Source organism: Capsella rubella, unplaced genomic scaffold, assembly GCF_000375325.1.
Source record: "Capsella rubella cultivar Monte Gargano unplaced genomic scaffold, Caprub1_0 scaffold_6, whole genome shotgun sequence".
In the NCBI taxonomy this organism is placed as follows: domain Eukaryota; kingdom Viridiplantae; phylum Streptophyta; class Magnoliopsida; order Brassicales; family Brassicaceae; genus Capsella; species Capsella rubella.
The window spans coordinates 2,639,202-2,664,328 of NW_006238918.1; the positions used below are offsets into that span (position 1 = coordinate 2,639,202).

Below are 25,127 nucleotides of genomic sequence, written 5' to 3' on the forward strand. Positions count from 1 at the left end.
AATTTGGGAGAGACGAAAGGGCCCTTGAAATAACAAAAACAGTGAACGGGGGTACATTGAGGCCCATTAACATGAACTGGATCCAACCATAGCGGAATGGTTTAGGTGAGGCGACTGGCGAGGCAGCACCTGCGTCGTTTGACTTGTAATCTTCCAAAGAAAACTGAAGCACACCATCGACTCCTCTTCTTCTCTGCTTCTCGATTCGAAGAGAGGAGAGAAGTAATGGCGTTTGCGAAAATTGCATTCCTTTTCAACAAATTTCAGCAGGTGATATAAATACTCTTATCTTCCAGTCCTTTTCCAACAAATTTTTTCTTGTTGAAATTTCCTCTTTGGTATGGGTTTTTACTTTTTACATGCTGGATATGAAGAAAGGTCGAGTCTTCTGTAGGATTTAGTCCTTCATTAAATGAAAAGTTGCTACCTTTGAACTTAGCTATGTATCACTCTGTTTGTAGCTTTTAGCATATGCGAGTGAGTACTATGAAGCTCATTAACTCTCAACGATTCGCTTTCTGTTGGTAAATGTAGTTTTAAGTTTCTCTATGAACAATTTTATGTTATTGCGACAGGTTTTGAGGTATTAGTGTGACTGAAAATCTCAGTTTGTCGGAAATTTTACCCTCCTTTTGATCAGAAAGTTCTGAGATCTGGTTTCTTACTTTGTGAGGTTTCCAGGGTGTTGGTGTTCTAGCTAAGAGTAACACGTTTGCTAAGCATCCAAGCCAACTACAATTTGAAGCCGACATCAACAAGCTGTTTATGTATACAAGGTTGTTTTTTATTTTTTAATGTAATGATGATGAGTTTCTGTTTATACTTTATAGACTATAAGCTCAGTGTTAGTACCCGCCATTGTTATAAAGTTCATTCGGTTATATTGCTCACGAAATATTCTCTGTGATATAGCTATAATCGTTTGGGACGAGATGCCGAAGAGGCAGATGCAGAAGAGATCATCGAGATTGCCAGTAAAGCCACATTATCTGAGCAACAGAAGCAGGTTCAAGAGAACATTCACTACCAAGTCGAAAAATTCTGTTCTTCAATGGACGAGATTCTTCTTGCCCATATTGACAAGGCAAAGGAACTACATGAGTCAGGATCAGAATCGAGAAGGGAGAAAGATGTTCCTATTGCAGAAAAGCTCAGTGAGTCATGATAATATGTGTAATGAACTAATGATACTCTCTAGTTCCTTATCATCTTAATCATTTTCCACTGATTCTTCTTCAGCACAGTTGTTCCTGAGACGAAACCTTTGAAACTCGCTGAAGTCTCACATCGATTAAAGGATCGTATTGGCTACACCCTTGACATCAGACCATCGTTAATACCTCATAAAGAAGCGGGTCAGGGTTGTTTCATTGAAGGTGAAGCAGATGTGGGAGCTGTCTTGGCCTTTTACCCTGGTGTGATCTACTCTCCTGCATTCTACAGATACATTCCTGGGTTTCCGAATGTCGATGCTCAGAACTCATATGTGATTACTGGGCATGATGGGACGGTAATAAACGCTCAACCATGGGGACGTGGAGGAGAATCACGGGAAGTATGGAACAGCTCCTTTACAACACCTGAGCTCACAACAGAGGTTACAACTGCGGAAAACGTTACAGACAAGGTATTAAAGATGCTGAGGCCGCTTGAAAGTTCGGGTAATGTAGGAACGGTTCTCGAAATGAGAAACCCGTTGGCGTTTGGTCATTTCACCAACCACCCTGGTAAAGACATGGATCCTAATGTCATGATTTGCCCGTACGACTTCCCTTTGTCAGAGACAGAGATGCGAGCTTACATTCCAAATGTAGCTTGCGGGAACACAGCAGATGTAAAGTTGAGGAGATCTGGAAGCTTCTTATCTAGGAAAGGGAATCATACCAGTTTGGATGCTCCCGTACTGAAGACACTTGTTCTAGTGGCTACAAGAGCGTTGTGCAATGAGGAACTAATGCTGAATTACAGGCTGAGCAATTCTAAGAGAAAACCCGATTGGTATACTCCAGTTGATGAAGATGAAGATGAATCTTAGGAGATTGAGTTAAAAACTCCTGTTTTCATTTAGTTTCTCTGAATTTTGGGAACTAGTTTTAGTGAGAATAATAAAAAGGATACATTTGCAAGATGGCTTTAATCTAAATACAACAAAACAATCAATAAACAAAAGGTTACGTCTCTCTCAAAAAATCAAAAAAGTTACAACAAATCTAGGAGGAAGAAACGGGACTTGAAGATGTTGAATTACTCCTAAACCCTAGACTTTGTCCGTGTCACGTCTCTTCCTCCTCTTCTTTGCATGACTCAGTTGCCGAAGAAGCCAGGACCAGCACGAGAAAGCAATTCTTGGCCTGCATCTTTTCCCATCTTCACCATGTCTTCATACACGTATGGACCCTTTCTAGAGGTCTCAAGAACTGATACAAAGATGGAAATATGAGAAATGAATGATGATTTTTCAATGGGAATGTGTTTATCCTCTCATGTGTGTTAATATAGAAATGTTTTCATACCTTTAGTACCGTCAGGGGAAGCAACCAATCCTCTGAAAACGCAGTTGCCTTCTTCGTCCTTGGCAGCGTATCCAGCAATTGGAGTCCGGCATGAGCCATCTAACGTTAAAAGAAACGCTCTCTCGCATGAAACTGCTAGTCTTGATTCCTCGTGGTTCAATGAGGCTAAGTAAGTTGCCTACAGATGTAAAATACCACCAATCGGATAATTTATTCATTAACAATATATCTAAAGGTCCCATAAGGAGAAACATAATCGGGTAGAGTGAATTCAAGAAAACTTAGATACCATTTTATCATCATCGGTTCTACAGGCAATTCCAATAGCTCCTTGAGCAACAGCTGGAAGCATATCATCTAGAGATAAGATAGATGCGACGTTCTCTGTCATACTTAATCTCTTAAGACCAGCTAGTGCTAATAGAGTTGCTTGGACCTTTCCTCCTTGAAGCTTTGATAGTCTTGTCTGCACATTACCCCTAAAGTTTTCCTCAACCTGCATAGGCAATAAAAGCATTAATCAACAATTGTAAGAAAGATAACACGGATCCTTTAGAAATGGCAGTCTCTATGTTGTGAATTACATGTAATGCAGGATATTTGTGGAGAATCTGCGATTTTCTCCTGAGAGAAGCTGTTCCAACAACGCTTCCAGCTGGAAGCTCAGCTAACGAGGCTGCAGTCAGACAAATAAAAGCATCCCGTACATCCTCACGCACAAGGTTGCAAGGTAAAATCGTTTTCTCAGGTAAGTAAGTTGGGACATCTTTCATTGAGTGAACAGCTATGTCAATATGGCCGTTTATTAAGGCCTCGTCTATTTCTTTAGTGAAAAGTCCTTTCCCACCAATATCAGCAAGCGGTTGAGATAGAATCTTGTCACCGGTGGTTTTAATGATCTCAATGTGAATAGCTCCATCTTCAACGAGTTCTGGGTGTTTAGACATGAGCTTTTCTCGTGTCTCGTATGCTTGAGCAAGTGCTAGAGGACTGTCCTACACAGTGAGAGTATATAAGCAGAAAAAAATAAGGAAGATAAAGACGCATCAGAAGTTAAACTCATTCACCATTTATACATCTGGCTACTGAACTTTTGTTTGTATGAGCTTACATCAATGGAGTACACAAAAACATGATCTTTTCAATCAATGCAGGAGATTGTCGAAGAAAGAACCAAGAGCACCATATCTCATCTCCAGCTTAACAAATTATACACTATACCATCTATACATGGGTAGTTGTTGATATTGTTTACAATAAATCCCAGAAAACCAAGAAAACGGATCAGACCAGAGTATCAGTAACGGATACTTCGAATCGGGATTAAGGGAAGCAAGGCCAACCCAATAGCATTCAGGAGCTCATAGACTCAAAAGAGTTAATGGAATCTACCAAGATCAGTAATGGAAGAAAAAAGAGAGAAATTTACCTTCCCCTTGTGCCAATTCTGATGATAGCAGTTCGGGTCTTCTGTTCAACAGCAACGCAAGCTTTCACGAACCCAGAAGAGCTCTGTTTCCGGCGACATTGAGCTAAAGCTGGAGAGCTGATTTGCGGAAGCGAGAATCCAATAGCGGAGACCGAACCAAGGGAGCAGGAGTTGACCCGAGAAGAAGGTTGACGCGTGAGAACAACCTTGTGAGCTTGGGAGAGAGATGAAGAAGCGATATCCATGGATTCAGGTGAAGCAAAGGTGAAGTGAGATTTGGAATCGTTGGAGAGATTTAGAGGGAAAACAAAATGAAAGAGAGAGATCAGAGAATTTGGCTTCAAAATGGAGTTGATGGGAAAATCTTAGCTCTCACCTCTATGAGAGGATATTGGATAGGATAATTAGATTTTAGAGGTTTAATCCTCTACGTACGACTCATTCCAGATTCTGGTGTTCTACTACCTTTATCACCGTCCGTTTCGCAGTCTCTTGGGTTTAACTTTATTGGGCCGAAAGTAAATATTCTCATGGGCTTTAGTCCAGCTACTTAGAGCGGTTCTCGCGTGGAATCGACGCGCCGTCACCGTCAACAAAATTGGGAATCGAATATGAAATTTAGGGCAAGAGAGAAAAAGATTGAATTGAAAGAAAAAACAGATCGGAATTGTCTAGAGATAAAGAGAGAGGATGTCGTATCTTCTACCGCATCTGCACTCCGGCTGGGCCGTGGATCAGGCGATTCTGGCCGAGGAAGAGCGTCTCGTCGTCATTCGATTCGGCCACGACTGGGATGAGACTTGTATGCAGGTCTGTGAAACCCTTCTTCCTCTTTACTTCTTTTTTTTTTCGTTTTTTTTTCCATCTTGAGCTCGATTTTATGTTTTGATTAGATTAGGATCCTTTCGTGCTGGGAAATTGCGATATTCTGTGGTGATTGTTTTTTAATTTAGCCATTCGTGTGTTCTTTAGCTCGATACTGATGAAAATAAGCTTTTCTCTAGTAATCTTAATCTTTAGAGTTGTTTAGCTATAGAAGTTTCGTTCGGACTTGTGTTTTAGTGTGTGTTCTCTGCTTTTTTTTTTTTTTTTAATGGCTGATTCGGTGATTTCGTTTGTTTGAAACTTTAGAGCCATTCGTTTTGTTCTTTATAATGGAACTGATGGAAATTAACGTTTCAGTAATGTGGTTCGTATATACCAGCTATTCTCTTTGTGGTCTCTGGTTTTGATTCTGTGATTTTGATTTTTTCTTTTTTCAGATGGATGAGGTGCTAGCTTCGGTTGCTGAGACGATTAAGAACTTTGCAGTCATTTATCTTGTGGACATCACTGAGGTTCCAGACTTCAACACTATGTACGAGCTGTATGATCCTTCAACGGTCATGTTCTTCTTCAGGAACAAACACATCATGATCGATCTTGGAACTGGTAACAACAACAAGATCAACTGGGCTCTCAAGGACAAGCAAGAGTTCATCGATATCATCGAAACCGTCTACCGCGGTGCAAGGAAGGGTCGTGGGTTGGTGATTGCTCCAAAAGATTACTCCACCAAGTACCGCTACTAACCGGGCTTCCCAACACTATCTAGTTTGTTTAAACCTTCGAGTCTATTGATTCTGGTCGGCTGAAATAACCCATGAACTGGTTTCATATATGCTTTGATGATTGTGATTCTGGTTTTTGCTTGCTGTTTCGGTTATTCTCCATTTATGTATGTAACTACTACTTGCTTCGAACATAATTCAGTGAAATGAAATTTGGAAGCCGATATTGGGTTTATGTGTTGTATATGCTTGTTCTTCTTCTCAGGAAACAAAAGGTGACTGACATAGGACATCTTAGCTATAATAATTATACAATTTGGTCTACTTATGAAGAATTTACTTCAGAAAATCCGTATTGTTGAAAATTAAACAAGTCAATTTGAATATTAAAGATAAATAATTATTTGAGATTATGATTTTTTTGGTTGATGTATTTGAGATTATGATTTTAGGTTATTTTTGTTTGACCGAATTACTGAAAAATAAACATTTTTAAAAAATTCTGAAAAGTCCATCATCTAGAAAGAATGGGTTTGGGCTAAAATTTTGAGAAGCCTTTAAAGGAAGCCTCTTTTGTCGGCTTTTGATCGCAGCACCCAGCTGATTCTTCGAAACGAAGCTCCGCTGAATTTTCTCTTTGCTACCATTTCTTTTTTTCTCGCCTTCACACAGTTTTAGGGTTCACAACTTGATTCGGATCGGGAACACCAAGAAGAAGCCAATCAATCATGTCTAGGCAAGTCGCAAGGCTTATCGGATCTCTGTCATCGAAAGCTCGCCGTTGTTCTACCGGCGGCTCCGAGGTTTTCCCGTCATGCCAGTCTCTCACTTCGTTGACCCAATCTCGCTCTTTCGCGTCGGATCCTCATCCTCCTGCGGCTGTGTTCGTTGACAAAAACACACGAGTCCTCTGTCAAGGCATCACCGGAAAGAACGGCACTTTCCACACTGAGCAAGCCATTGAGTACGGAACCAAAATGGTAAATCGTGATTTTATTAATGTTCTCCGAATTGGCTTTTTCTCTATTCTGCCGATTACATTGGTTTAGATGATGTTCTAGTGATTTTAGTGCCCACTCTGTTTTGTTATTCTTGGGATTTCTTAGACCATGTGACACACTAGTCAGATCTTAGTGATGAAATGTTTTTTTTTCTTACCTTTCTGTGTTTGTTGATGAGATTGCTTTAAGGCAAATATGGCTTTGCTAATTTAGCTTGTGTGTGTTTTTACCTTGTTAAAGGTGGCAGGAGTGACACCAAAGAAGGGTGGAACAGAACACTTAGGTCTCCCTGTTTTCAACTCTGTTGCTGAAGCTAAGGCTGAGACGAAAGCCAATGCCTCTGTGATTTATGTACCTGCGCCTTTTGCTGCCGCTGCTATTATGGAGGGTATAGAGGCTGAATTGGATCTTATTGTGTGTATTACTGAAGGAATCCCTCAGCATGACATGGTACATATTATCATCGTCATGCCTTCGTTTTTGTTTGTTGTATCTCCTACAATGCTTAGTACATATGATTGCATACTCATTTAATTATCTCTTGTGCTTCTCTCTCTGACTTAGAACCTGTGTTGTTTCTGATTTAGGTACGTGTAAAGCATGCTCTTAACGGTCAATCAAAAACTAGGCTGATTGGTCCAAACTGCCCTGGGATTATCAAGCCTGGTGAATGCAAGATTGGAATTATGCCGGGATACATCCACAAGCCTGGGAAGATTGGAATTGTCTCGCGATCTGGAACCTTGACATATGAAGCTGTAAGGTCTTTTTATGTTTTATGCATTTTTCTTTGTCTCCATCTATCCCGAGTTTTATTTCACCATAGCCTTTCGCCTGGGAATAATCTTAGATAATATTCTTGGTTTCTTGTCTATTACTCACTCCCAAGGTTAAATTTAATATGGTTCTTGCTTTGTCGTTAATGTTGCTTTTGACAATTTATATAGAGGGAGTTTTGATGGTTCTGAATTTTGATATTAGCCCTTGTTTTCAAGATTTGTAAACGTTGTTTCATTTTAACTTTCATGCAGGTTTTCCAAACAACTGCAGTGGGTCTAGGCCAATCCACTTGTGTTGGAATTGGTGGGGATCCCTTTAATGGGACAAACTTTGTCGACTGCTTGGAGAAATTCTTTGTTGATCCTCAAACAGAAGGTAATGTTTGCGAGCTCGAGTTACTAACATTATCTTAACTCTTATTCACGGTTTCCCAAAATTATCTTTTCCTCTAGCGCATGCATACTTAATTTCTTTAGGTTGCAAGATTCTTTCTTTAGATGGCTTCGATTCCGTTGGTTCCTCTCTTTTCGTAGCGTAGATAGTAGCTCAGTTTTAAAACTAAGAAAAAGCTGGCGGTTTCAGGTATTGTTCTCATTGGAGAAATTGGAGGCACTGCAGAAGAAGATGCTGCAGCATTGATAAAGGTAATAATACCATTGCGAATCTCTTTCAACTTTGGTTCATCTCGCTCTATATTCATTCTTAGTTTATTCAACTTTGGTTTTCGGTGAATATAAACAGGCAAGTGGTACTGAGAAGCCTGTTGTTGCTTTTATTGCTGGACTTACTGCACCACCTGGTCGTCGAATGGGTCACGCCGGAGGTATTTCCTTTATATAACTCTTAAATCGGATTGACCACTTTTGGTCTTTTTGCTCTCACTCACTCTCGTGGTTTATATTTGTTGCAGCGATTGTTTCCGGTGGTAAAGGTACGGCTCAGGACAAAATTAAGAGTTTGAATGATGCCGGAGTAAAGGTTGTTGAATCCCCGGCTAAGATTGGAGCGGCGATGTATGAGCTCTTTCAAGAAAGAGGTCTTTTGAAGCAGTGAAGTGAATTTCACTAGCTCCCGGTTCTTTTTTTTCCATTTTGAAACCTTCAAAAAAAAAGAAAAAAAACCCTAATTCCACGCCATTGATGGCTGCGCACACTTTTGGGGTTGTTTTGCTAAATTGATATGATTTTTTTCCAATTGAAAAAGAGTGATAATCAAATGATTTGATGATGAGAAGTTGTTCAAAAGAAAAATCGGTACGTTTATTGCATTACAGTGACTAATAGTATCGTCCATTACAAGAAACAAAAGTGAATCAATGTTTCTTTATACATCTTTTACTGATACCAAAAAATAATCAGATATAGATTATTTGGAGGACTCAGATGAAATAAAATTCTGATTTTCTGTAATTTATAGTCAGCTTAAAGACTAACCCATCAAAATTGTTCTACTCTAACCTTTGAACCATTAATGTTTCTCAACTTAATTTAGTTGAACTTTTATCTAAGAAATTACTATGAAATTCTTAAAAACAAAAACAATGGGTGTCTTCAGTATCATCATAGTCAACATCGAAATTGATCCAAGTTTCAATTAGCTTTAACACTGCATAGATTTTCTCGGAGTGAACATGTGTTTTGTCATGAGCTAAGAATCTATGTCGTGTACCATCCAATTCAACTATACTGTGTCCCGCAATTTTCTTCACTCCTTTTTTCTCCATTGCTTCTCTCATAGACCGAGCTGCGCCAAACCGCTTGTTGATAGCATAAACGTTTGCCAGCCCGACATATCGTCCATCATTATGCGGTTGCAACTCAATACTCTTCTTTGCAACTATTTCCGCAAGCTCAAAGTTTCCATGGTTTATACACCCATTAACCAAAGCACCCAACATTGCACCCGTCGGTTTTATGGGCATTTCAGATATAAAATCATGTGCGTCTTTAACTAGACCAGCTCTAGAAAGCACATCAACCATACAAGCATAATGCTCGCTCTGTGGTTCCAATCTGCTTTTCTTTAGACTATTAAAGAAATACCACGCTTCTTTCACTAACCCACCATGGGAACAAGCAGCAAGCAAGCACAAGTATGTTATCTCGTCTGGGTTAATCTTAGATTCTTGCATTTTGTGAAACAATTGGAATGACTCCCTAACGAACCCGTGACTTGCAAGCCCTCCAATCATAGCATTCCACATCAGTGCATCTGTTTCCTTAACGCATGCTCTACAAAACACGCCCCAAGCGTCTCCTATTGAGCCGCATTTAGCATACATATCAATAAGAGATGTCTGCAATATAACTGTTAAGGGCAAATGCTCCTCGAGTATATATCGATGTACCGTCTTTCCTCGATTTAACGCACCCAAGTGAGCACAAGCGCACAAAACACTAACCATAGTGACTTCATTTGCCATTGATGAACCTATTCTCATCATCTGATCGAAAATCTCTAACGCTTCGTTATAATCACCGGTTTTTACATACCCATCGACCATAGAACTCCAAGACACAACATCTCTCATAGTCATTTCATCAAACACCTGTCTTGCTGAAACAACATCCCCACACTTGGCATACACATTTAAAATAGCATTCCAAGTGACCAAGTTCTTGACAGGCATTTCATCAAACAGCTTACGCGCAGAAGCTCTGTCTCGCAACAAACCATACATATGAAAAAGAGTATTACATATGAACAAATCCCACTGAAACCCAGTTTTAGCGACGGAGCAATGCAAAGACCCACCAATTTTTCTGTTCGAAAGACGAGAACTTGACTTCAAGAGAAATGGATAGGTCATATGATCAGGTGAATACCCGGACCTCAACATCTGGATATAAACGCTGATCGATTTCTCGGGGTTTCTGCTGTTTGAGAAGCCTCGTATTACGAGATTCCAGCCGTAATTCGGAGGATTAGATAGTTTTGACAAGAATCTGTAAGCGTAATTGAGGTCGCCTGATGATGACAGAGCAGAGAAAGACAGAGTTTGAGAAACGAAAGGCTCTTCCTCGGAGAGACCAAGTTGGATCAGGAGGGCGTGTGTTTTGTACACCTCCGACATTGATTTCCATCCGCGACGCAGAATCGAGTTCGCAAAGAGAGACGATGATGATTTCAACATTCACCTCTTTTACTACAATGTGGCGCTTAAGAATTTCAACTTTTTCTACTTCGTTTGAATCGAATCGGTTGTTTCACTAACGAGATTTATAAGTTGTAGATTAAGCCCTGATGTTTTAGTTTAACGACAAATGAACCCTGTCTTTTACTTTGTCTATTTTAAAAAAACCTGATGTTTTAATTGTAACAAACGCACCCTTTTTTTTTGGTTATTGGGCTATTTGGTCTGGAAATACAAGATCACGGTTTTATTGGTCATTCTCTCCTTTTCCTTTTATCAATCCAATATCAATATGCAAGGGAAGGAGGACTAAAAGCTTACAACGCAAAATTTTATTTACAAACAAATAAATAGAATGGTGGATTCCAGACTTCCAGTTATTGTCAACAAATAAATAGAAATCTAGCAAATATACAGACAAAGCTAACTTCTGGATTCCATAGACAAAAAGCTTTTACTGCTTTATCCAACTGGGAATCCTGGTATACATCTCAGATTCATATCTTAAATTTTTCATCTTCACTCTGGATCCAAATGCAACTATCTGAGCTTGAACATTGCGTGCAAAGCTATGAGTAACTCGTTGAGAACCCGTATTGAATATCAGAAGTTTCAGCAACAGTTTTGTTTGAATCATAGCATTGCCAGCCAATGAAGTACTGATCCATATAGTACTGAACCTCTGCGCATAATCTCATCAAAGATAACTTGCGAAACCTGGTTGCCAGTAATTGTAACGTCGACATAAGCCTTGCTATTAATGGTCCAAACCTATATAGAGACACTAATTCTTACATGTTTTTTCTTCTGATGTAAGTGCATAACGTTAAGAGGACAATAAAATATTGGTCCAAAGCAAATACCTTGCAAGAATGTGCTGGGTCCATGTCACCAGACCAAGATTAGCAACAAGGAGCTAGCTTCTTATTGGTTTCAACGCTGAGCTTATACTAAATCATCAGCTGAGCAGCTCTGCAACCGATCTTGGTAAGTATCCCCTGTTTCAATTAGAAGCGTTTGGCTTTTGACTCATTTTCTACTCAAAACAGCTACAATTGGAAATCTGCCGTTTTTAATTAGACCTGTAAGATAACATGACGTCTTAGAGTCATCCACAAACTTATTTGTCGCATCAACAGCAAGTAGATAGTTTCTATCTACCGAAACCGGAAATCTTCCTTCATTAACCATTTCTCTGAATATCCCAAACCCAGCACTGATGTTTTCACTTGACAGAAAAGAGCTCACAAGTGATAAGTAAACAGCTGAATCAGGCTCCATTTCCTTTTCTTCCATCTCACGAAAATAAATCAAGGCTTCACTAGACCAGCCACACTTGCAAAGACCTTGAATAAGTGCCATGAAAGTAATTCTATTTGGAAAGCAAGCTTTGCCCTTCATTTCATTCCAACAAGAGATTGCTTCACTAGGTCTTCCACTAGCGCATAGCCCATGGATTAAGCTAGTATAAGTAATAACATCAGGGTCTTTCTCATCCTCACACATCCTTGCTATACAAGACATGACCCGTTCAATCTCACCTTCCTTGCACCATCCATCTATCAAATTGTTATATGTTGCAACAGAAGGTTTTAGTCCTTTCGATACCATTTCGTTAAACAGGTTATCAGCTTCCGTAGTTCTATATGCTTTACATAGAGCCTTTATCAATACATTATATGCAATCACATCAGGGCAATGACCTTTCGAACCTATGTCTCGAAATAACTCTAAACCTCTATCTACTCCCTCATTTTTAATGACGCCATCAATTGCAGCAGTATAGGCAACCATGTGACCAAGGAAACCTTCTCCGCCCACATCATCAAGGTATTTGCAAGCATCAAAAGCCATCCCATTCTCACAAAGTTTTTTGACAAGGAAAGTCGAATGCTTTATCCATGGCTCAAATCCATAAAAACGCATCTTTTTCAGCAGATCAAGTGCCCCTGCAATATCGCATCGTTCAGCCAAACAACCATAAATACAATTAAGTGTGAATTGACTTGGTTCAACTCTGGCATCCTTCATTTCTCCTAAGAGTTTCAAGCTCTCTTCCAACCTTCCTTCTTTACACATCGCCTCTATTATGTTGTTGTAAATCATAAGACTTGGTGTAAGGCCATTCTGGACAATATCACATAACAATGTCACTGCCATATCCAGTTTGTTAGTTTTGACTAAACAGTCAATCACAATGCTAAGAGAATCTGAATCTGGGAGGATTGCTTTATTATAATCCTTAAGAAGCTTGATAATCTCAGACAAACCATCCGACTCATGACTTCCCATGAGGTTCTGAATAAAATTGTAAGCCTCGTGCACCAAATCATTCTTTATAAACCCCTCCAATAAAGATTTGTAAAGAAGCATCACAGATTTTGTGTCTATATCTCCGATGATCACTTTTGTAATCCGACTTAATTCACTTTCTTCAGAAAAAGAACATATTAGCTTCCCAAGTATTCCTCTATCAGGTGGAATTCCTGACCTCTTAATCTCCAAATACAAACTAAGAGCCATCTCAAGATCTTTATGCTTGCAAAGTCCACCTAACAACACATCATACAATGCAATATCAGCTTCAATACCCATCCGACGCATTTTCTCAAACAACTGAACCGCTTTATCAATCCGAGACTCCTTTACGAAACCATGAATCAAAACATAATATGTCTTAAAGTTCAACCTAATGTGGCGTTCTTCTAACATCTCAATCAACTCAAACGCCTTATCCACCTGAGCCCACTTGCAAAATGATACAACCAAGATAGTTGAAATATGTTCATCAAGCCAGCCTCGACTAAGAATCTCATTGAAAACACTCAAGGCTCTCTCAGTCTTGCCAGTTTTACAGTAAACCTGCAAAACTGGAGTAAGTGTAAATTTATCAAACTGAAACCCGCAATCCCTCATCTCATCCAGCCTCGCCTCAACCAACTCAGCGGAGCTTGAATTCGACTTAGAAATTGCTTCGAACAAACAGTTATAACTATATACATTGGGAACACAAAGACCCATCTCTCTAACTCGATCAAAAACCAAGATTGCGTCTTCCACCAGCCCAGCATTACCCAAACACCTAATAAAATACCCTAACGCTCCAGGGGACATGAAACAACGAGAATTCAAAACATCTCCAACCAAAGCTTTCAGTGAGGCATTTTGTCGAGCACGTGATAGGATAGAAGCCATGGCATTGTAAGCATACATATCATTTCTATAATCTTTCTGATTAGAAGCCCAATTAAAGAACTGATAAGCCAAACCCCACCTCCTAAAGCCATTCAAGACGGTCTCAACTACCTTGGTGTTCAGCTCTGGAGAGAGTCTCAGTAACTCAGGGTCGTCAGGGGAAAAAGGCTGTCTTGTGAAGATCGCAATAAGGTTTTGGGCAAGCTTGGATTGATTGGGATGGATGAATCTGGTGTTATCTAGCTTCGTGGTGAATGGTCTGTGAAGTTGGCGTTGCTCTTGTCTAGAGAATCGATGGCAAAGAAGAGCGATTCTCGAGAAGGCCATGAGAAAATACACTACTCCGCAAAAACCCCTTTCGTATGTGATTTTCGATTTTCCTAAACCCTGAAGAAGACCGTATTTTGGCTTACGCAATGTTGGTTTGGTTGGAGGAAGCGAATTTGAAACGCGAATTTTGCAGACGTGTTTTTAAGTTGTATAAGGTCAACCTCTATCTTTTGTTGCCGACAAATGTCAACTAATAACGAAGAATATATTTCTCTTTTTCTAATAGAACTTTTTTATACGATCTGTTTTGTTTTTGGGAGTCTTCGTTACGAGAATTTGAGACATTATAATTTTTATTATACTAAAGTTTTTATTTTTTATTTCTTTGATTAATGATAAAAGCTTTTTCTTATAGTATCAAGTTATGCAAATATTAGCAATAAAACAAACGCATAATAACGCAACACCAAACATAAACGCATAAATAATTTTTATTTATAGTGGGTTAATAACACTTGTAAACAGTGATGTTTTTTAAATTTTGACTTAACAGTAGCAGTAGCATTGTCCTCCATGAGACATAGGTTTGCAGAAACCACATTTTCCATTGCTGCAACCATTGAGACACCAATTGTTGCATCTCTCATTGTCATTTTTTGTGTTGCACTTTCCAAATTTTGGGTGGCTATTACAACACAACGACGAACCACTCTCTACATTATATCCTTCAACATCTGCCAATATATATCACACACATAATTTTTTTTTTTTAACGATGAGTTTAAGGATTTTTATAATTTAAAATTTAACAAATTATAAAAAAGAAAGACGTACCAATGGAGAAAAAGAGAACAAGAAGCAAAACAAAAGAAAAAACTTTTACACTGCCATTGTTAATCTTCTTTCTAGACTTTTGTTTAAAAAGTGTTTAAAATTTGTTTTTGTTTTCTGATAAAAAGAAAGATATGCTTTCGTTCTTATTTATACCAAAATGTATTCTACATTTAATATTTTTTCACATTTTGTTGATTTGTCGATGTTTATACCAAAATATATTCTACATTTAGTTTTTTTTCTTTCCACATTTAGTTGATTTGTTGATGAATACAAACTATAGTTTACTTCTTTTTTGCTAGTTATATCATGACGTTTTATTTTGTTTTAAAGAAAATTCAAACCCTTTATATTCCGTTGTGACTTCTACAAAGAACAAAATCATTACATGGCTAAAATTAGATAACAAAGAATTCGGTATACAGTTTAAGGCTTGTTTAGTTTCTGAAAGCCCAAAAGCCTTTTTATCTGAACTATTTTTTAAGCCCAATTAGCACATGCATTACTTGAGGAGCCACCGGAAGTTATTAACTCTCAAAATCTGTTTGCTCCTCCGATTTGGGTGCATCGCCGGAGCTCGACGTTGAGCTTAACAAAGAGGTATCGTGTCGTATGTTACGCAATCAGTGAAGTTCGAATCTCAAAACCATGGATTCTCCGATCAATTCACAGAAAACTGGTAAACTATTACCCCTTTCACTCTCTTTTCGTTCGCCGGCCGATTCGACTCATCCTCTTTGTGGTGTTTAGATTGCGACAAGAAAAGTTGTTTACTCAGTGTTATAGGGTTTCTTGCAATTTCTGATTTTTGTCTTCTTGTTTCTGAGTTGCATCTTCTTTAGATTTCAAGTTAAATGATATTACTTTATATAATGTAGAATCAAAAGGAACAAACAAGTTTCTTGTCTATACATTTTTTTGATGAGATCCTAATTCCTTTTTTTGTATACTACATTGTAACAGTTTCAGACGACGATGAGATTGATTACTCCATCAAACCAGAATTCTATGATTCAGATCTTGATGATAAAGATGAGCTATGGATGGCTAAGAAGAGAGATGGTCGTACTTCTGATGCTGTACTTAGCTGTCCAGCTTGTTTCACCACTGTCTGCTTAGAGTGTCAGAGGTAATTTCCATTTTGTCTATCCGCAGTTTGTGACTCACTAGAACTTGGTGTTTCATCTTCTTAGTTTATTATATCTAATGGAGTTCCCAATGTTGCCAGTATTCCATTGTTTGATCTCAACACATAGGTTTGCTTCCTGAAGAATATAGTGATAGTTACTTGCTCGATCCTGGATTGTTTACTTGTTTTAGAGATTCTTGACCATTGTTACAGGCTTTAGATTTAGGAATGGCAATCTTGATAGGATGCAAACCGGTTCCTGACTTGTTTTTTCGAGGAAATCAACATTTGTGTGATTCATTTTAACATGGTGTTTTATCTTCTTCATAGATTGTTATATCCCATCGAACATTTGATTTCTCAATGTTGCTAGATTCCATTGTTCAATATCAATCCCCACCAATGTGTTTGCTACCTGGAGAATATATTGATAGTAACTTGTTAGATTCTGGAATGTTGACTTGATTTGGAGATTCTTGACCATTGTTACAGGCTCTAGATATCGACATGTGAAAATCCAAATATTCTTTTTAGGCATGAAAATCTTGGTAGAATCTTAGGCATAACAACGTAAGGACTTAACAAAATGGATTCCTCTTCAACCTGACGATATTGTCTTGTTTATAACTTGATATGTTCGTCCTTCTTTGAGCTGTGTGAATCGACTTGGCCGACAGGTGAACATGTTTTAGCATATCATTATATGTTAAAATCAGATTAAGACAAGTGAGTACAAATTTTGCAGGCATGAGCAGCATGTGACACAGTATAGGGCTGTATTTGTGGTCAATTGCAGAGTAGATAAAGACACAATTTTGCAACACAAAGCAATCCCCGCGAAGGTTGGTAAAAGAAGGAGAGATTACGAGATGCAAGAAACTGGTTCTGAAGAGAGCGAAAAAGTTACCCAAGTCTTCTGCTCAGCTTGTTCGACAGAGATCGGAGTGGTCGACAGTGAAGAGATCTACCATTTCTTTAATGTCATTCCAAGCGAGCCTTAAAAGTTAAAACAAACAACCTGGTGTTATGAGTAATGAGTTTGTAACGTTTTCCGAAATTGGTGGCTAGGATTTGTTAGGTTTCGATAGTTTGCGTCTGTCTTAACATTTGGTGTATAATGTTAGATAATTTTTGAAAAATGAAGTCGTTTGAGAAATATGACTGACGCATGGATTTCCCAACTCCTAGTCAGAATTTGTCTACACGATAATCAAAATCATCAAACAAATACGAAATAGAAAGGGAGCTGAGAAAAATAGGTGTTTGGAGCTAGAATACTTACTTACATTAGTTACACCTGGGCTAGATTACATTTATGAAACTTGAATAAAAATATATAAATGATGTAAAAGTAATCAAAAAGTTTAGGTCCGGCGTAACTTTGACATTGTGATTCACCGAAGACCCCACTGTACATTTTAGTAGATGGATCCAAGCTGTGAATTAACGTATTTCTTGTATTAGTACTTCAGTAGTAACTAGATAGATTGAAAGTGAGAACAAACCAAAGAAATAACCAAAAGTTTAATAATCCATGTTAGTGGGAGAAAAAGGATTAATCAATGGTCGCTGTTTGGTCTCCGACGTCTGAGTCACGCTAGTCAAAATGGAAAGAAGAAGATAAAGCGATCCTCTCATTTCAAAACACGAGATGACGTGGATTATTCTGATTGGTGGAGTAAGCTAAGAAAATCTAGGGAGGCATCACCAAGTGAGAAAAAGAAGAAGAAAGAAAGATATTTTGTATGAAACACGAGTTGAGTTGATTCTCTCTTTAAGACAGAACAGAAGTGTCACTTTCTTGTAGTTTCGTCCACAACCCATAAATAATTCGTAGCTATTAATTTAAAATTGATAAATATAACGCATATGAGAATGGGCTCCAGCTGTTTAACACATTTGACAATTGTCAAATGATTCGTACACATTTGTTATTATTTTTTTTATAAAAAAACATATATATATATGTACATTTTTGGTAATTGGTGATCATTATAAATTGTCGATATGTATTTTTTCCAGCTAACCCCACAACTAATCATTCAGAAAACCCCCATTAATCACTCAACCAACAGAAAGGGCCGGTCATTAATAAGTATTGTATTTTTTTTGTGTGTGTGTGATTAAGTTTAATTGAATCCTCCTAGCAACTCTACTAAATGTAACTAAAACTTCTCCTATATACTACAGTCACTAGTTTGGTGGTTCACCCAGCTGTGAGTCATAGTTCTAAGGTCTCAGAATTTAAGGTGCAGCTAATTTTGGTTTACTTTTATAGCTTATCAAACATCTTTAAGAAGCTAGTTTGGGTCTAATCGTCTGTAGTTAGAAGCATCATAAACTCATGATAGTATTATACGATAATAAAGTATAATGTGAATGATAGAAAAATGTGGAGTCTGAATGATAGAAAAATGTTGAGTAAGTAGAGAAATAATTGTCACGAAATAATGTAGAAAATAATAAAATAAAATAAAATCTCGAGGCAACGACATATCAAAATCGGCGTATCTGCCAGATGGGCACGACTACTTTTAAAAAAATATTATTATTATGTCACGCTCCAAATCATCGAATTATTATGATTGATTATTGCTTAATGGACGCATTAGTATTGATTTTTATACAAAACTGGACGCACGAACGCATATTATTATTTTGTGGGGAACGCACTGGTTTTAAATAGTAATCAGCGTCATAAAGCGCGTAGTTGTCATTTTTCATTGGAGCTATTTTTAAAAAAAATCTTCTAAAAACACACAAAGAATGACATATTTATAATCAGAATGTGAAACTAATAAAAGTAAAAATAAAATAAAAAATCGTAAAATTGAAAAACTCGTAATCAGTGTTGGCGTAAAGAAGGTCTACTCACCAATCAATTACCACATTGATTGTCTCTCTTATTATTCCACATCTGACTGAGACGACTATCTTTTCAACCATCGTGGAACTGGATGCACCTTTTGGCTTAATTGCAAATCTAGCTACTAAATGTTTTCTTCTCTTTTTCAAAAGAAAATTCTCATGTATCAATTTTGGTGAGATTAAAGTAGTAAGTAGGACGTAATTAACAACCTTTCTCCCAGTAAAGAGGGGCATTAATCACAAAAACCATAACACGATTCACATTCTATTCGCCTAATAGTAAGTGGTTGTACTTAATTACGCTTAGGGTGTGAATTAAGCAAACGATATACATTAGTAATAGATCAGGAGGGACGGGGACCCCAACCATATAGTAAAACTTAAATTCTCCTGCCGGACCGTGGTCCCAAACCACAGTCAACACCGGGGTCAAGCGCGTGACCTTCAAACTCTTCCGGTACAGAATTGCTCCAACAAGTTTTTTAAAAATATTTTTTAAAAAAGGAAGGAAGCAGAAGAAGTGAGCTGTGTGGGAGCCCACCAGCCATGTGCTCTCCTTCCTGTCTCCTCCCACCAGCCTAGCTTCCTCCTCCTTCTCTCATCATATCATTACTATTACCTCCTCCTCCTTCTTCTTCTTCTTCTTCTCGTGTGTGAGATAGAGAGTCTTGTTATAACATCTATAGTGTGAATATCCCCCACTTCACGGAATAAAATCCATGGCCAACAACGACGGAGCTGTCACTAACGGCGTCATACTCGAGCAGATCAAAGGACCCCTTAACGCCGTCAAGAAACCCCCTTCTAAAGATCGTCACAGCAAAGTCGACGGCAGAGGTAGAAGGATTCGTATGCCTATCATTTGCGCCGCTCGTGTTTTCCAGCTCACCCGAGAGCTTGGTCACAAATCCGACGGTCAAACCATTGAGTGGCTCCTCCGCCAAGCCGAGCCTTCTATCATTGCCGCCACTGGCACTGGCACTACTCCCGCTAGTTTCTCCACCGCTTCTCTCTCCACTTCTTCTCCCTTCACTCTCGGTAAACGCGTCGTCAGAGCTGAGGAAGCAGAGTCCAACGCCGGAGGAGGGTTAACTGTCGGACACACTATGGGGACTACTTCCTTGATGAGTGGCGCTGGTGGTTCTGCTGGGTTCTGGGCTGTTCCGGCGAGGCCGGATTTCGGACAAGTTTGGAGCTTTGCAGCCGGAGCTCCACCGGAGATGGTATTTGCTCAGCAGCAGCAACCAGCTACACTCTTTGTCCGTCACCAGCAACAGCAACAACAACAACAGCAAGCTTCCGCTGCCGCAATGGGTGAGGCTTCAGCAGCTAGAGTTGGGAATTATCTACCGGGTCATCATCTCAATCTGCTTGCTTCTTTGTCTGGCGGAGCTAACGGGTCCGGTCGGAGGGAAGACGACCACGACCCACGTTGAATAAAAAGGGTCTTTGTCTTTTTGGTATGTATAGAGAGATAAGTCCTATGTTTTTATGTCATCCGAAAGTGTTTTAGGAGAGTATTTATTTGGCTCTTATAATTCTAGTTGATGCTAAGCTTACAATTGCGTGTTTTGATTAGGGTTTTAGGGGTTTAAGATTATCTGGAAATTTGTTTTGGGAGATTGAAAGAAACAGAGATCCATTGATTGATTGATTAATTGTACCTAAAAACGCCATAAAAGCTCTGTTTTTGCTGGCGAAACAGAGTCTTTAAAATCAATATCTTTAGAAAACTAAAAGAACAGCAAAAGCTCTGGCCGTCCTGTAAACTTTGTGCGTGCGTGAATACTTTTATGGTTACTTTTGTCAATGAAGCTGAGATGCCAGTTTTGAGGTACCACCGTACCATAAAGATCCTCCTCCGGTGAATAGAAGACACTCTCGTGGTAAAAAGAAAACAAATCTGAAAACTGATAAACAGAGCGGGCCTGATCAATAATAATACTATGGCTCCAAACTTCTCACTGGCCCCCAAAACTAATATCAAAAACATATCCTTGTCTTGCTTCTGTCCAGAGCCGTTTATGCGGGTAGAGTAATAACTGCTTACAATAAAAGCTTTCAGCAAATTTACAATATTTGTAGCTTCAAAACACCATGGGCCGTATATTGTTACTCTTCTTCAGAATAAACTATTATACGGTTAATACCATGCCACAGACTCTATTGACTGACTTGAAGTCTCTCAATCTAGACATCTCTAGTACTTGGAGCCCCAACAAAAAAAAAATGAAAAAAAAGAAATTGAACCGGAACTAACCGATTGGTGAAATTGGATCAAACCGTCTCGAACCAATAACCCTAAAATGACAAAGCGGAACCCTGGTTCTCTGGGATACCATATCGGAGCTCCAGCAACGTTTGCTCTCATCGATTTTGCCCGGAAGCTCTATGGTTCAGACAAGACCTTGTTTTCTCGGTGATTACCAAATGTAATGATGAGATCTTTGTGTTTTACAAAAGTAATTCTTTAATCATATCAAGCAAAGATAAAAGGGCAAAGGTGTAAACTTTGCTTCTCTCCTCCAAAGTCCACGCGATTCTCACTCCAGCAAATTCCAGACTTTCTCGCATTTCCCCTCGCAGCAACCGTCAATTCTAAAGGGGTATGTCTCAGATCTTCGTGGCTCTTTACGGTTTCTGTTCAATTCTTTGAGGAAGAAAATCCATAAGTTATGAAATTAGTTGTTATAATTTTTTGATTGCCAACGTATACATATCCATTTATAATTGAATAAGATCTTCAGTTTTCATGTAAAAACTGTGTGTTTGTAAGCATGTCATGGACCAATTGTTGTATTAAGAAGATTGTTGTTTAGTGTTAGAAGAACTTTAATCAGAAAAGCCGGTATGATCACTAGGCTGATGCCGCATAAGCATCTATCTAGTAATGAGCTGACTTATAACAAGTTAGTTTGATTTGTTACATTGATTGAGATTAGTTGTTTCTGAGGTTTGGGTTTAAGAAATCTTTGGTGAAGTGAGTTGGATTGCATTTTACTTGAATGCTTGTTGTTTCCCATCTTTGGCTAATGATGTTTTTGGATCTTCTCGGGTCTTTAACTTGAATGTTTTCGCAGGTCTTAGTTAATCTTGTGAAGAATCAATGACAGAGATATTTAGTGACACCGGATTCAGGCAGTTAACTCAAATGTTCCTGGCCATAATCTTCTTCCATACATCGGAATACATTCTCGCCATAGCCATTCATGGGAGGTCCAGAGTCACTTTAAGCTCACTTTTGATCAGCAAACACTATGCATTAGCAATGGTAATCTCAGTTCTCGAGTACCTAGCGGAGATAGTATTCTTCCCGGGACTGAAACAACACTGGTGGATCAGCAATTTCGGTCTCATAATGATCCTATTCGGAGAAATCATCCGCAAAACCGCTATAATCACAGCAGGTAGATCGTTCACACACCTTATAAAGATTCGCAAGGAGGAGCATCATAGGCTTGTGACAGGAGGAGTGTATCAAATCATGAGGCATCCAAGTTACTCCGGGTTTCTTGTTTGGTCAGTCGGAACACAAGTGATGCTGTGTAATCCCGTTTCAGCGATTGCGTTTGCAGTTGTGGTGTGGCGGTTCTTTGCAGAGAGAATACCTTATGAGGAGCATTACTTGAAGCAGTTTTTTGGGAGACAGTATGTGGAGTATGCGCAGAGAGTGCCTTCTGGTGTTCCCTTTGTAAAATGAACCGTAGAAATCAATTATGAGCATATATGAGAATGGTCTTATTACTTTGTTTACAGAGAAAATTATGAAAGACACGTTACTCATGTATTAGATAAATGTTCTTGTCAATGGTGATTATTTGGTCTAGCAGAGTGTAGTACAGTTTTTTTTTTTTTTTTTTTATGTGTGCAAACAGTGAAGTACAGTAATGTCTTTACTTTATTTTTTTTGCTGGATAATTGTAAATATCAGAGAGGTACCGCAAAAACTCTGGCCTAGTCAGAGGTTTATGACTTATTTTGGACATAAAATTTGACCATTGTGTTAGCTCCGGCGAAGAGTCTCTCCGTCAGAGCGAGCTTGTCCGATCGGTAATTACGTGACGGAACCATGTTGTGCGGAGGTTCACGTGTCTTGCAGCATTTGTCCGACCACCATCATCATACTTCGATTGGATTAGGATTAGGGTTTTGTGGTGCTAAGATTGTGCAGCTCTCTTCACTCTATCTCAGGCCTTGTCAGGCTATGGCGAGCGGTCGTCATTTCAATCATAAATTACAACAGCGGATGATATCTTCATATGGGTCGCATTGCAGAAATCCCGGAGAAATTCCTATTCTTCACAATTGTTTCAGGTTTTAATTTCTTCTCCTGACTTTGACATCTGATTCATGTCTTCTCCTCACTTTGATATCTGTGTCACGGTTGATATTTTGACCAATTCATGTGAAGTTTCATAATTTAGGTTTTTTCAGCTTATTTACTACTGAGATTGTGTAAAATGTCGAAATTTATGTTTCTGGATATGAATTTATCTGAATGATGTTAAATTCGGGTTATTTTGCTATCTTCTTCTGAAGCCAACGAGAAGATGATCCTGAGCTTTCAGTTGAAGGATTATCCCCAGTTTCAGGTATCTAGCTGGCTTATTTCTTGCATCTTCATTCAAGTTTTTTATTCAACTCCCTCAAACCCAATTGCATCCTAGCAAATGTCACACCTTTCTTCTCGTTTGGAGAGAGCGCTGGTATATACTTCCGAAGAATGGATCTTAGTAGATGTTAGCGTAGATGATTATGCTCGCAAGTTCCATGATGGTTTTGCATACCTTTCTTTGATGTGCATACCTGCATAGACTATGCACCTTTTTTTCTTGTTTTTTCACTTTCCCTTTTACATGATCATCTAATGCATTATATTTTGCAGGAGGCATTGTTGCTCTTGGGAAGTTTGATGCCCTGCATATTGGCCATCGAGAGCTTACGATTCAAGCTTCAAGAATTGGAACTCCGTATCTATTATCTTTTGTTGGAATGGCCGAGGTACTTGGCTGGGAGCCTAGGTAATGTCCTCACCTGTAGCATTCATGCCTTCCCTTTTCTTTTTGGCAGAAATGTCGTTTGGTTCATGTTCTTTGAGATTGTCAAACATTAGATCTAATTCTGCTGATCAGATTCGGTTTTTAATCAATTTGTGCCTCGCTCCCATGGTGCCTACTGACAATATAAATTTGTACAAGCAGGGCTCCAATAGTGGCTAAATGTGATCGGAAAAGGGTGCTTGCCTCTTGGGCCTCATATTGTGGAAACAGAGCACCTGAAGAGCACGAGATAGAATTTGCCAGTGTGAGACATCTTACCCCACGGCAGTTTGTGGAGAAGCTATCAAAGGAGCTCAGAGTCTGCGGAGTTGTGGCAGGTAAACTTTTAAAAGCTCTAAACCACTCCTTTCTCGTACCATTTCATGTTGAAGAATAAACGAAATAAGTTGTTTGCAAAAACTTTTTTCCTCAGGTGAAAATTACCGATTTGGATATAAAGCGTCTGGTGATGCCTCTGAGCTAGTGAGACTGTGCGAGGAATATGGTATCACTGCTTACATCATAAACTCTGTGATGGACAAGAAGCAAGGCCCAGGAAAGAGAGACTCAGTGGACTCAAAAGACAGAGGCCAAGTCTCTTCGACACGTGTACGCCAGGCTCTTGCAGTGGGAGATATGAGGTACGTATCAGAGCTCCTTGGCAGGGGACATCGGCTTATCTTGCAAGTCAGAACCCAAGATATGCGGAGTGAAACGATAATTTCTATCCCGAGATCATCAGTACTTAATTTACCGCCTGCGAATGGAATTTATGAGGCATGTTTGCTTCTACTTGGTGATGAGTCTTCAGTTCCGTGTACCTTAGTTGTTGATACATCAAATATCCATGTAGAAACCGAGGAGGTACGGTTCTGTAATTTAGATTGGTCTCAAGAATTTCGACTCTTGAGTGTTGAGTTCGATTGATTCAAACTTAGTTCCTATCAATTCATTTCAACTGTTTGCTGTCTCAAATGAAATTCCTTGGAGAAGCTCCATCGTTCACTTTGTCTTTAAGAATATGTTTCTTGACCAGACTTAACTTCCCGGGGACAGTTGTCACAACCCAAGATTCCCATATTTACCCTTCCACAGATCATGGAAATTTATTTCTACCATGGCATCGGTTTGCTTAAGTGAAGCATTACGCAACAACCAGCTGACATGGGTGATTTCGTGGCTAGACAGCAGTAAAAATAAAGACCTGCCTCAGTAGATACTGAACAAATATGTTGTATGATGAAGCAGGCTGGTGAGTGAAGCTCTTTGATTCTTCCACTGCTATGAATATAACTCAAGACTGTTCACTTTTGTTGTTATGTTTACTTAGGGAAAGATTGAGCTTAAGAATCTTAAGAGACTTGTACTCAATAAAATGGTTCTTGT

At 38.9% G+C, this 25,127-nt stretch overlaps 11 protein-coding genes across 14 annotated transcripts; 7 read left to right on the forward strand and 4 right to left on the reverse strand.

The window, feature by feature from the left end:
* The first annotated feature begins 69 nt into the window (after positions 1–69).
* Positions 70–2,128, forward strand: LOC17882022. 2 transcript variants are annotated; one of them, XM_023780941.1, is made up of 5 exons: positions 71–270; positions 462–524; positions 682–776; positions 913–1,154; positions 1,245–2,128. In XM_023780941.1, the coding sequence occupies exons 3-5, from the start codon at positions 766–768 to the stop codon at positions 2,033–2,035; spliced, it is 1,044 nt and encodes a 347-aa protein (XP_023636709.1). In that variant the 5' UTR covers positions 71–270; positions 462–524; positions 682–765; the 3' UTR covers positions 2,036–2,128. The 2 variants fall into 2 exon arrangements, with proteins under 2 accessions (XP_006290205.2, XP_023636709.1); XM_006290143.2 differs by lacking the exon at positions 462–524 and having other exon boundaries at positions 70–270.
* LOC17882341 (porphobilinogen deaminase, chloroplastic) lies at positions 2,098–4,309 on the reverse strand. The gene is made up of 5 exons (XM_006287871.2): positions 3,943–4,309; positions 3,098–3,503; positions 2,803–3,009; positions 2,514–2,691; positions 2,098–2,417 (listed from the first exon to the last, which is right to left on the reverse strand). The coding sequence occupies exons 1-5, from the start codon at positions 4,185–4,187 to the stop codon at positions 2,305–2,307; spliced, it is 1,149 nt and encodes a 382-aa protein (XP_006287933.1). The 5' UTR covers positions 4,188–4,309; the 3' UTR covers positions 2,098–2,304.
* Positions 4,310–4,555: 246 nt separating this feature from the next.
* Positions 4,556–5,736, forward strand: LOC17881444 (thioredoxin-like protein YLS8). Its single transcript, XM_006288797.2, has 2 exons — positions 4,556–4,752; positions 5,205–5,736. The coding sequence occupies exons 1-2, from the start codon at positions 4,633–4,635 to the stop codon at positions 5,511–5,513; spliced, it is 429 nt and encodes a 142-aa protein (XP_006288859.1). The 5' UTR covers positions 4,556–4,632; the 3' UTR covers positions 5,514–5,736.
* Positions 5,737–6,106: 370 nt separating this feature from the next.
* On the forward strand, positions 6,107–8,540 carry LOC17883642 (succinate--CoA ligase [ADP-forming] subunit alpha-1, mitochondrial). The gene is made up of 7 exons (XM_006288017.2): positions 6,107–6,472; positions 6,734–6,943; positions 7,081–7,251; positions 7,525–7,648; positions 7,856–7,917; positions 8,015–8,096; positions 8,184–8,540. The coding sequence occupies exons 1-7, from the start codon at positions 6,221–6,223 to the stop codon at positions 8,324–8,326; spliced, it is 1,044 nt and encodes a 347-aa protein (XP_006288079.1). The 5' UTR covers positions 6,107–6,220; the 3' UTR covers positions 8,327–8,540.
* Positions 8,541–8,694: 154 nt separating this feature from the next.
* LOC17882954 (pentatricopeptide repeat-containing protein At5g08305) lies at positions 8,695–10,425 on the reverse strand. The gene has a single exon (XM_006290086.2). It carries the CDS (start codon positions 10,404–10,406, stop codon positions 8,799–8,801), a length of 1,608 nt encoding a protein of 535 aa, XP_006290148.1. The 5' UTR covers positions 10,407–10,425; the 3' UTR covers positions 8,695–8,798.
* Positions 10,426–10,716: 291 nt separating this feature from the next.
* On the reverse strand, positions 10,717–14,008 carry LOC17882385 (putative pentatricopeptide repeat-containing protein At5g08310, mitochondrial). Of its 3 annotated transcripts, none has more exons than XM_023781964.1 (2): positions 11,270–14,008; positions 10,717–11,123 (listed from the first exon to the last, which is right to left on the reverse strand). In XM_023781964.1, exon 1 carries the CDS (start codon positions 13,926–13,928, stop codon positions 11,436–11,438), a length of 2,493 nt encoding a protein of 830 aa, XP_023637732.1. In that variant the 5' UTR covers positions 13,929–14,008; the 3' UTR covers positions 10,717–11,123; positions 11,270–11,435. The 3 variants fall into 3 exon arrangements, with proteins under 3 accessions (XP_023637732.1, XP_006286449.1, XP_023637731.1); XM_006286387.2 differs by having other exon boundaries at positions 10,717–11,177; XM_023781963.1 differs by having other exon boundaries at positions 10,717–11,190.
* Positions 14,009–14,417: 409 nt separating this feature from the next.
* On the reverse strand, positions 14,418–18,551 carry LOC17881657 (defensin-like protein 22). The gene is made up of 3 exons (XM_006289942.2): positions 18,541–18,551; positions 14,706–14,755; positions 14,418–14,605 (listed from the first exon to the last, which is right to left on the reverse strand). The coding sequence occupies exons 1-3, from the start codon at positions 18,549–18,551 to the stop codon at positions 14,418–14,420; spliced, it is 249 nt and encodes an 82-aa protein (XP_006290004.2).
* On the forward strand, positions 15,241–16,995 carry LOC17881956 (E2F-associated phosphoprotein). Its single transcript, XM_006286534.2, has 3 exons — positions 15,241–15,384; positions 15,669–15,834; positions 16,580–16,995. The coding sequence occupies exons 1-3, from the start codon at positions 15,354–15,356 to the stop codon at positions 16,833–16,835; spliced, it is 453 nt and encodes a 150-aa protein (XP_006286596.1). The 5' UTR covers positions 15,241–15,353; the 3' UTR covers positions 16,836–16,995.
* Positions 18,552–19,168: 617 nt separating the features above from the next.
* Positions 19,169–20,365, forward strand: LOC17882513 (transcription factor TCP21). Its single transcript, XM_006288499.2, has one exon. The coding sequence runs from the start codon at positions 19,422–19,424 to the stop codon at positions 20,136–20,138; it is 717 nt and encodes a 238-aa protein (XP_006288561.1). The 5' UTR covers positions 19,169–19,421; the 3' UTR covers positions 20,139–20,365.
* Positions 20,366–20,865: 500 nt separating this feature from the next.
* LOC17881773 (protein-S-isoprenylcysteine O-methyltransferase B) lies at positions 20,866–22,528 on the forward strand. The gene is made up of 2 exons (XM_006286506.2): positions 20,866–21,308; positions 21,783–22,528. Exon 2 carries the CDS (start codon positions 21,809–21,811, stop codon positions 22,400–22,402), a length of 594 nt encoding a protein of 197 aa, XP_006286568.1. The 5' UTR covers positions 20,866–21,308; positions 21,783–21,808; the 3' UTR covers positions 22,403–22,528.
* A 99-nt stretch (positions 22,529–22,627) lies between these two features.
* On the forward strand, positions 22,628–24,721 carry LOC17881902 (FAD synthetase 2, chloroplastic). Its single transcript, XM_006287926.2, has 5 exons — positions 22,628–23,016; positions 23,242–23,294; positions 23,588–23,723; positions 23,904–24,079; positions 24,175–24,721. The coding sequence occupies exons 1-5, from the start codon at positions 22,772–22,774 to the stop codon at positions 24,666–24,668; spliced, it is 1,104 nt and encodes a 367-aa protein (XP_006287988.1). The 5' UTR covers positions 22,628–22,771; the 3' UTR covers positions 24,669–24,721.
* The last annotated feature ends 406 nt before the right edge of the window (positions 24,722–25,127 follow it).

Excerpts from the sequence above, each read along its gene's own strand:
- LOC17882022 (XM_006290143.2), top strand. The coding sequence starts at position 226 with ATGGCGTTTGCGAAAATTGCATTCCTTTTCAACAAATTTCAGCAG. Across the intron at positions 777-912 it reads AAGCTGTTTATGTATACAAG|CTATAATCGTTTGGGACGAG; the intron begins GTTGTTTTTTAT and ends TCTGTGATATAG. Across the intron at positions 1,155-1,244 it reads TCCTATTGCAGAAAAGCTCA|TTGTTCCTGAGACGAAACCT; the intron begins GTGAGTCATGAT and ends TCTTCAGCACAG.
- LOC17882341 (XM_006287871.2), bottom strand. The coding sequence starts at position 4,187 with ATGGATATCGCTTCTTCATCTCTCTCCCAAGCTCACAAGGTTGTTCTC. Across the intron at positions 3,504-3,942 it reads AGAATTGGCACAAGGGGAAG|TCCTCTAGCACTTGCTCAAG; the intron begins GTAAATTTCTCT and ends TGTGTAGGACAG. Across the intron at positions 2,418-2,513 it reads TTCCCCTGACGGTACTAAAG|TTCTTGAGACCTCTAGAAAG; the intron begins GTATGAAAACAT and ends TCTTTGTATCAG.
- LOC17881444 (XM_006288797.2), top strand. The coding sequence starts at position 4,633 with ATGTCGTATCTTCTACCGCATCTGCACTCCGGCTGGGCCGTGGATCAG. Across the intron at positions 4,753-5,204 it reads GGGATGAGACTTGTATGCAG|ATGGATGAGGTGCTAGCTTC; the intron begins GTCTGTGAAACC and ends TTCTTTTTTCAG.
- LOC17883642 (XM_006288017.2), top strand. The coding sequence starts at position 6,221 with ATGTCTAGGCAAGTCGCAAGGCTTATCGGATCTCTGTCATCGAAAGCT. Across the intron at positions 6,473-6,733 it reads TTGAGTACGGAACCAAAATG|GTGGCAGGAGTGACACCAAA; the intron begins GTAAATCGTGAT and ends ACCTTGTTAAAG. Across the intron at positions 6,944-7,080 it reads GAATCCCTCAGCATGACATG|GTACGTGTAAAGCATGCTCT; the intron begins GTACATATTATC and ends TTTCTGATTTAG.
- LOC17882954 (XM_006290086.2), bottom strand. The coding sequence starts at position 10,406 with ATGTTGAAATCATCATCGTCTCTCTTTGCGAACTCGATTCTGCGTCGC.
- LOC17882385 (XM_023781964.1), bottom strand. The coding sequence starts at position 13,928 with ATGGCCTTCTCGAGAATCGCTCTTCTTTGCCATCGATTCTCTAGACAA.
- LOC17881956 (XM_006286534.2), top strand. The coding sequence starts at position 15,354 with ATGGATTCTCCGATCAATTCACAGAAAACTG. Across the intron at positions 15,385-15,668 it reads GATCAATTCACAGAAAACTG|TTTCAGACGACGATGAGATT; the intron begins GTAAACTATTAC and ends ACATTGTAACAG. Across the intron at positions 15,835-16,579 it reads GTCTGCTTAGAGTGTCAGAG|GCATGAGCAGCATGTGACAC; the intron begins GTAATTTCCATT and ends CAAATTTTGCAG.
- LOC17881657 (XM_006289942.2), bottom strand. Across the intron at positions 14,606-14,705 it reads TGTTCTCTTTTTCTCCATTG|ATGTTGAAGGATATAATGTA; the intron begins GTACGTCTTTCT and ends ATATATTGGCAG.
- LOC17882513 (XM_006288499.2), top strand. The coding sequence starts at position 19,422 with ATGGCCAACAACGACGGAGCTGTCACTAACGGCGTCATACTCGAGCAG.
- LOC17881773 (XM_006286506.2), top strand. The coding sequence starts at position 21,809 with ATGACAGAGATATTTAGTGACACCGGATTCAGGCAGTTAACTCAAATG.
- LOC17881902 (XM_006287926.2), top strand. The coding sequence starts at position 22,772 with ATGTTGTGCGGAGGTTCACGTGTCTTGCAGCATTTGTCCGACCACCAT. Across the intron at positions 23,295-23,587 it reads AGGATTATCCCCAGTTTCAG|GAGGCATTGTTGCTCTTGGG; the intron begins GTATCTAGCTGG and ends TATATTTTGCAG. Across the intron at positions 24,080-24,174 it reads AGTCTGCGGAGTTGTGGCAG|GTGAAAATTACCGATTTGGA; the intron begins GTAAACTTTTAA and ends TTTTTTCCTCAG.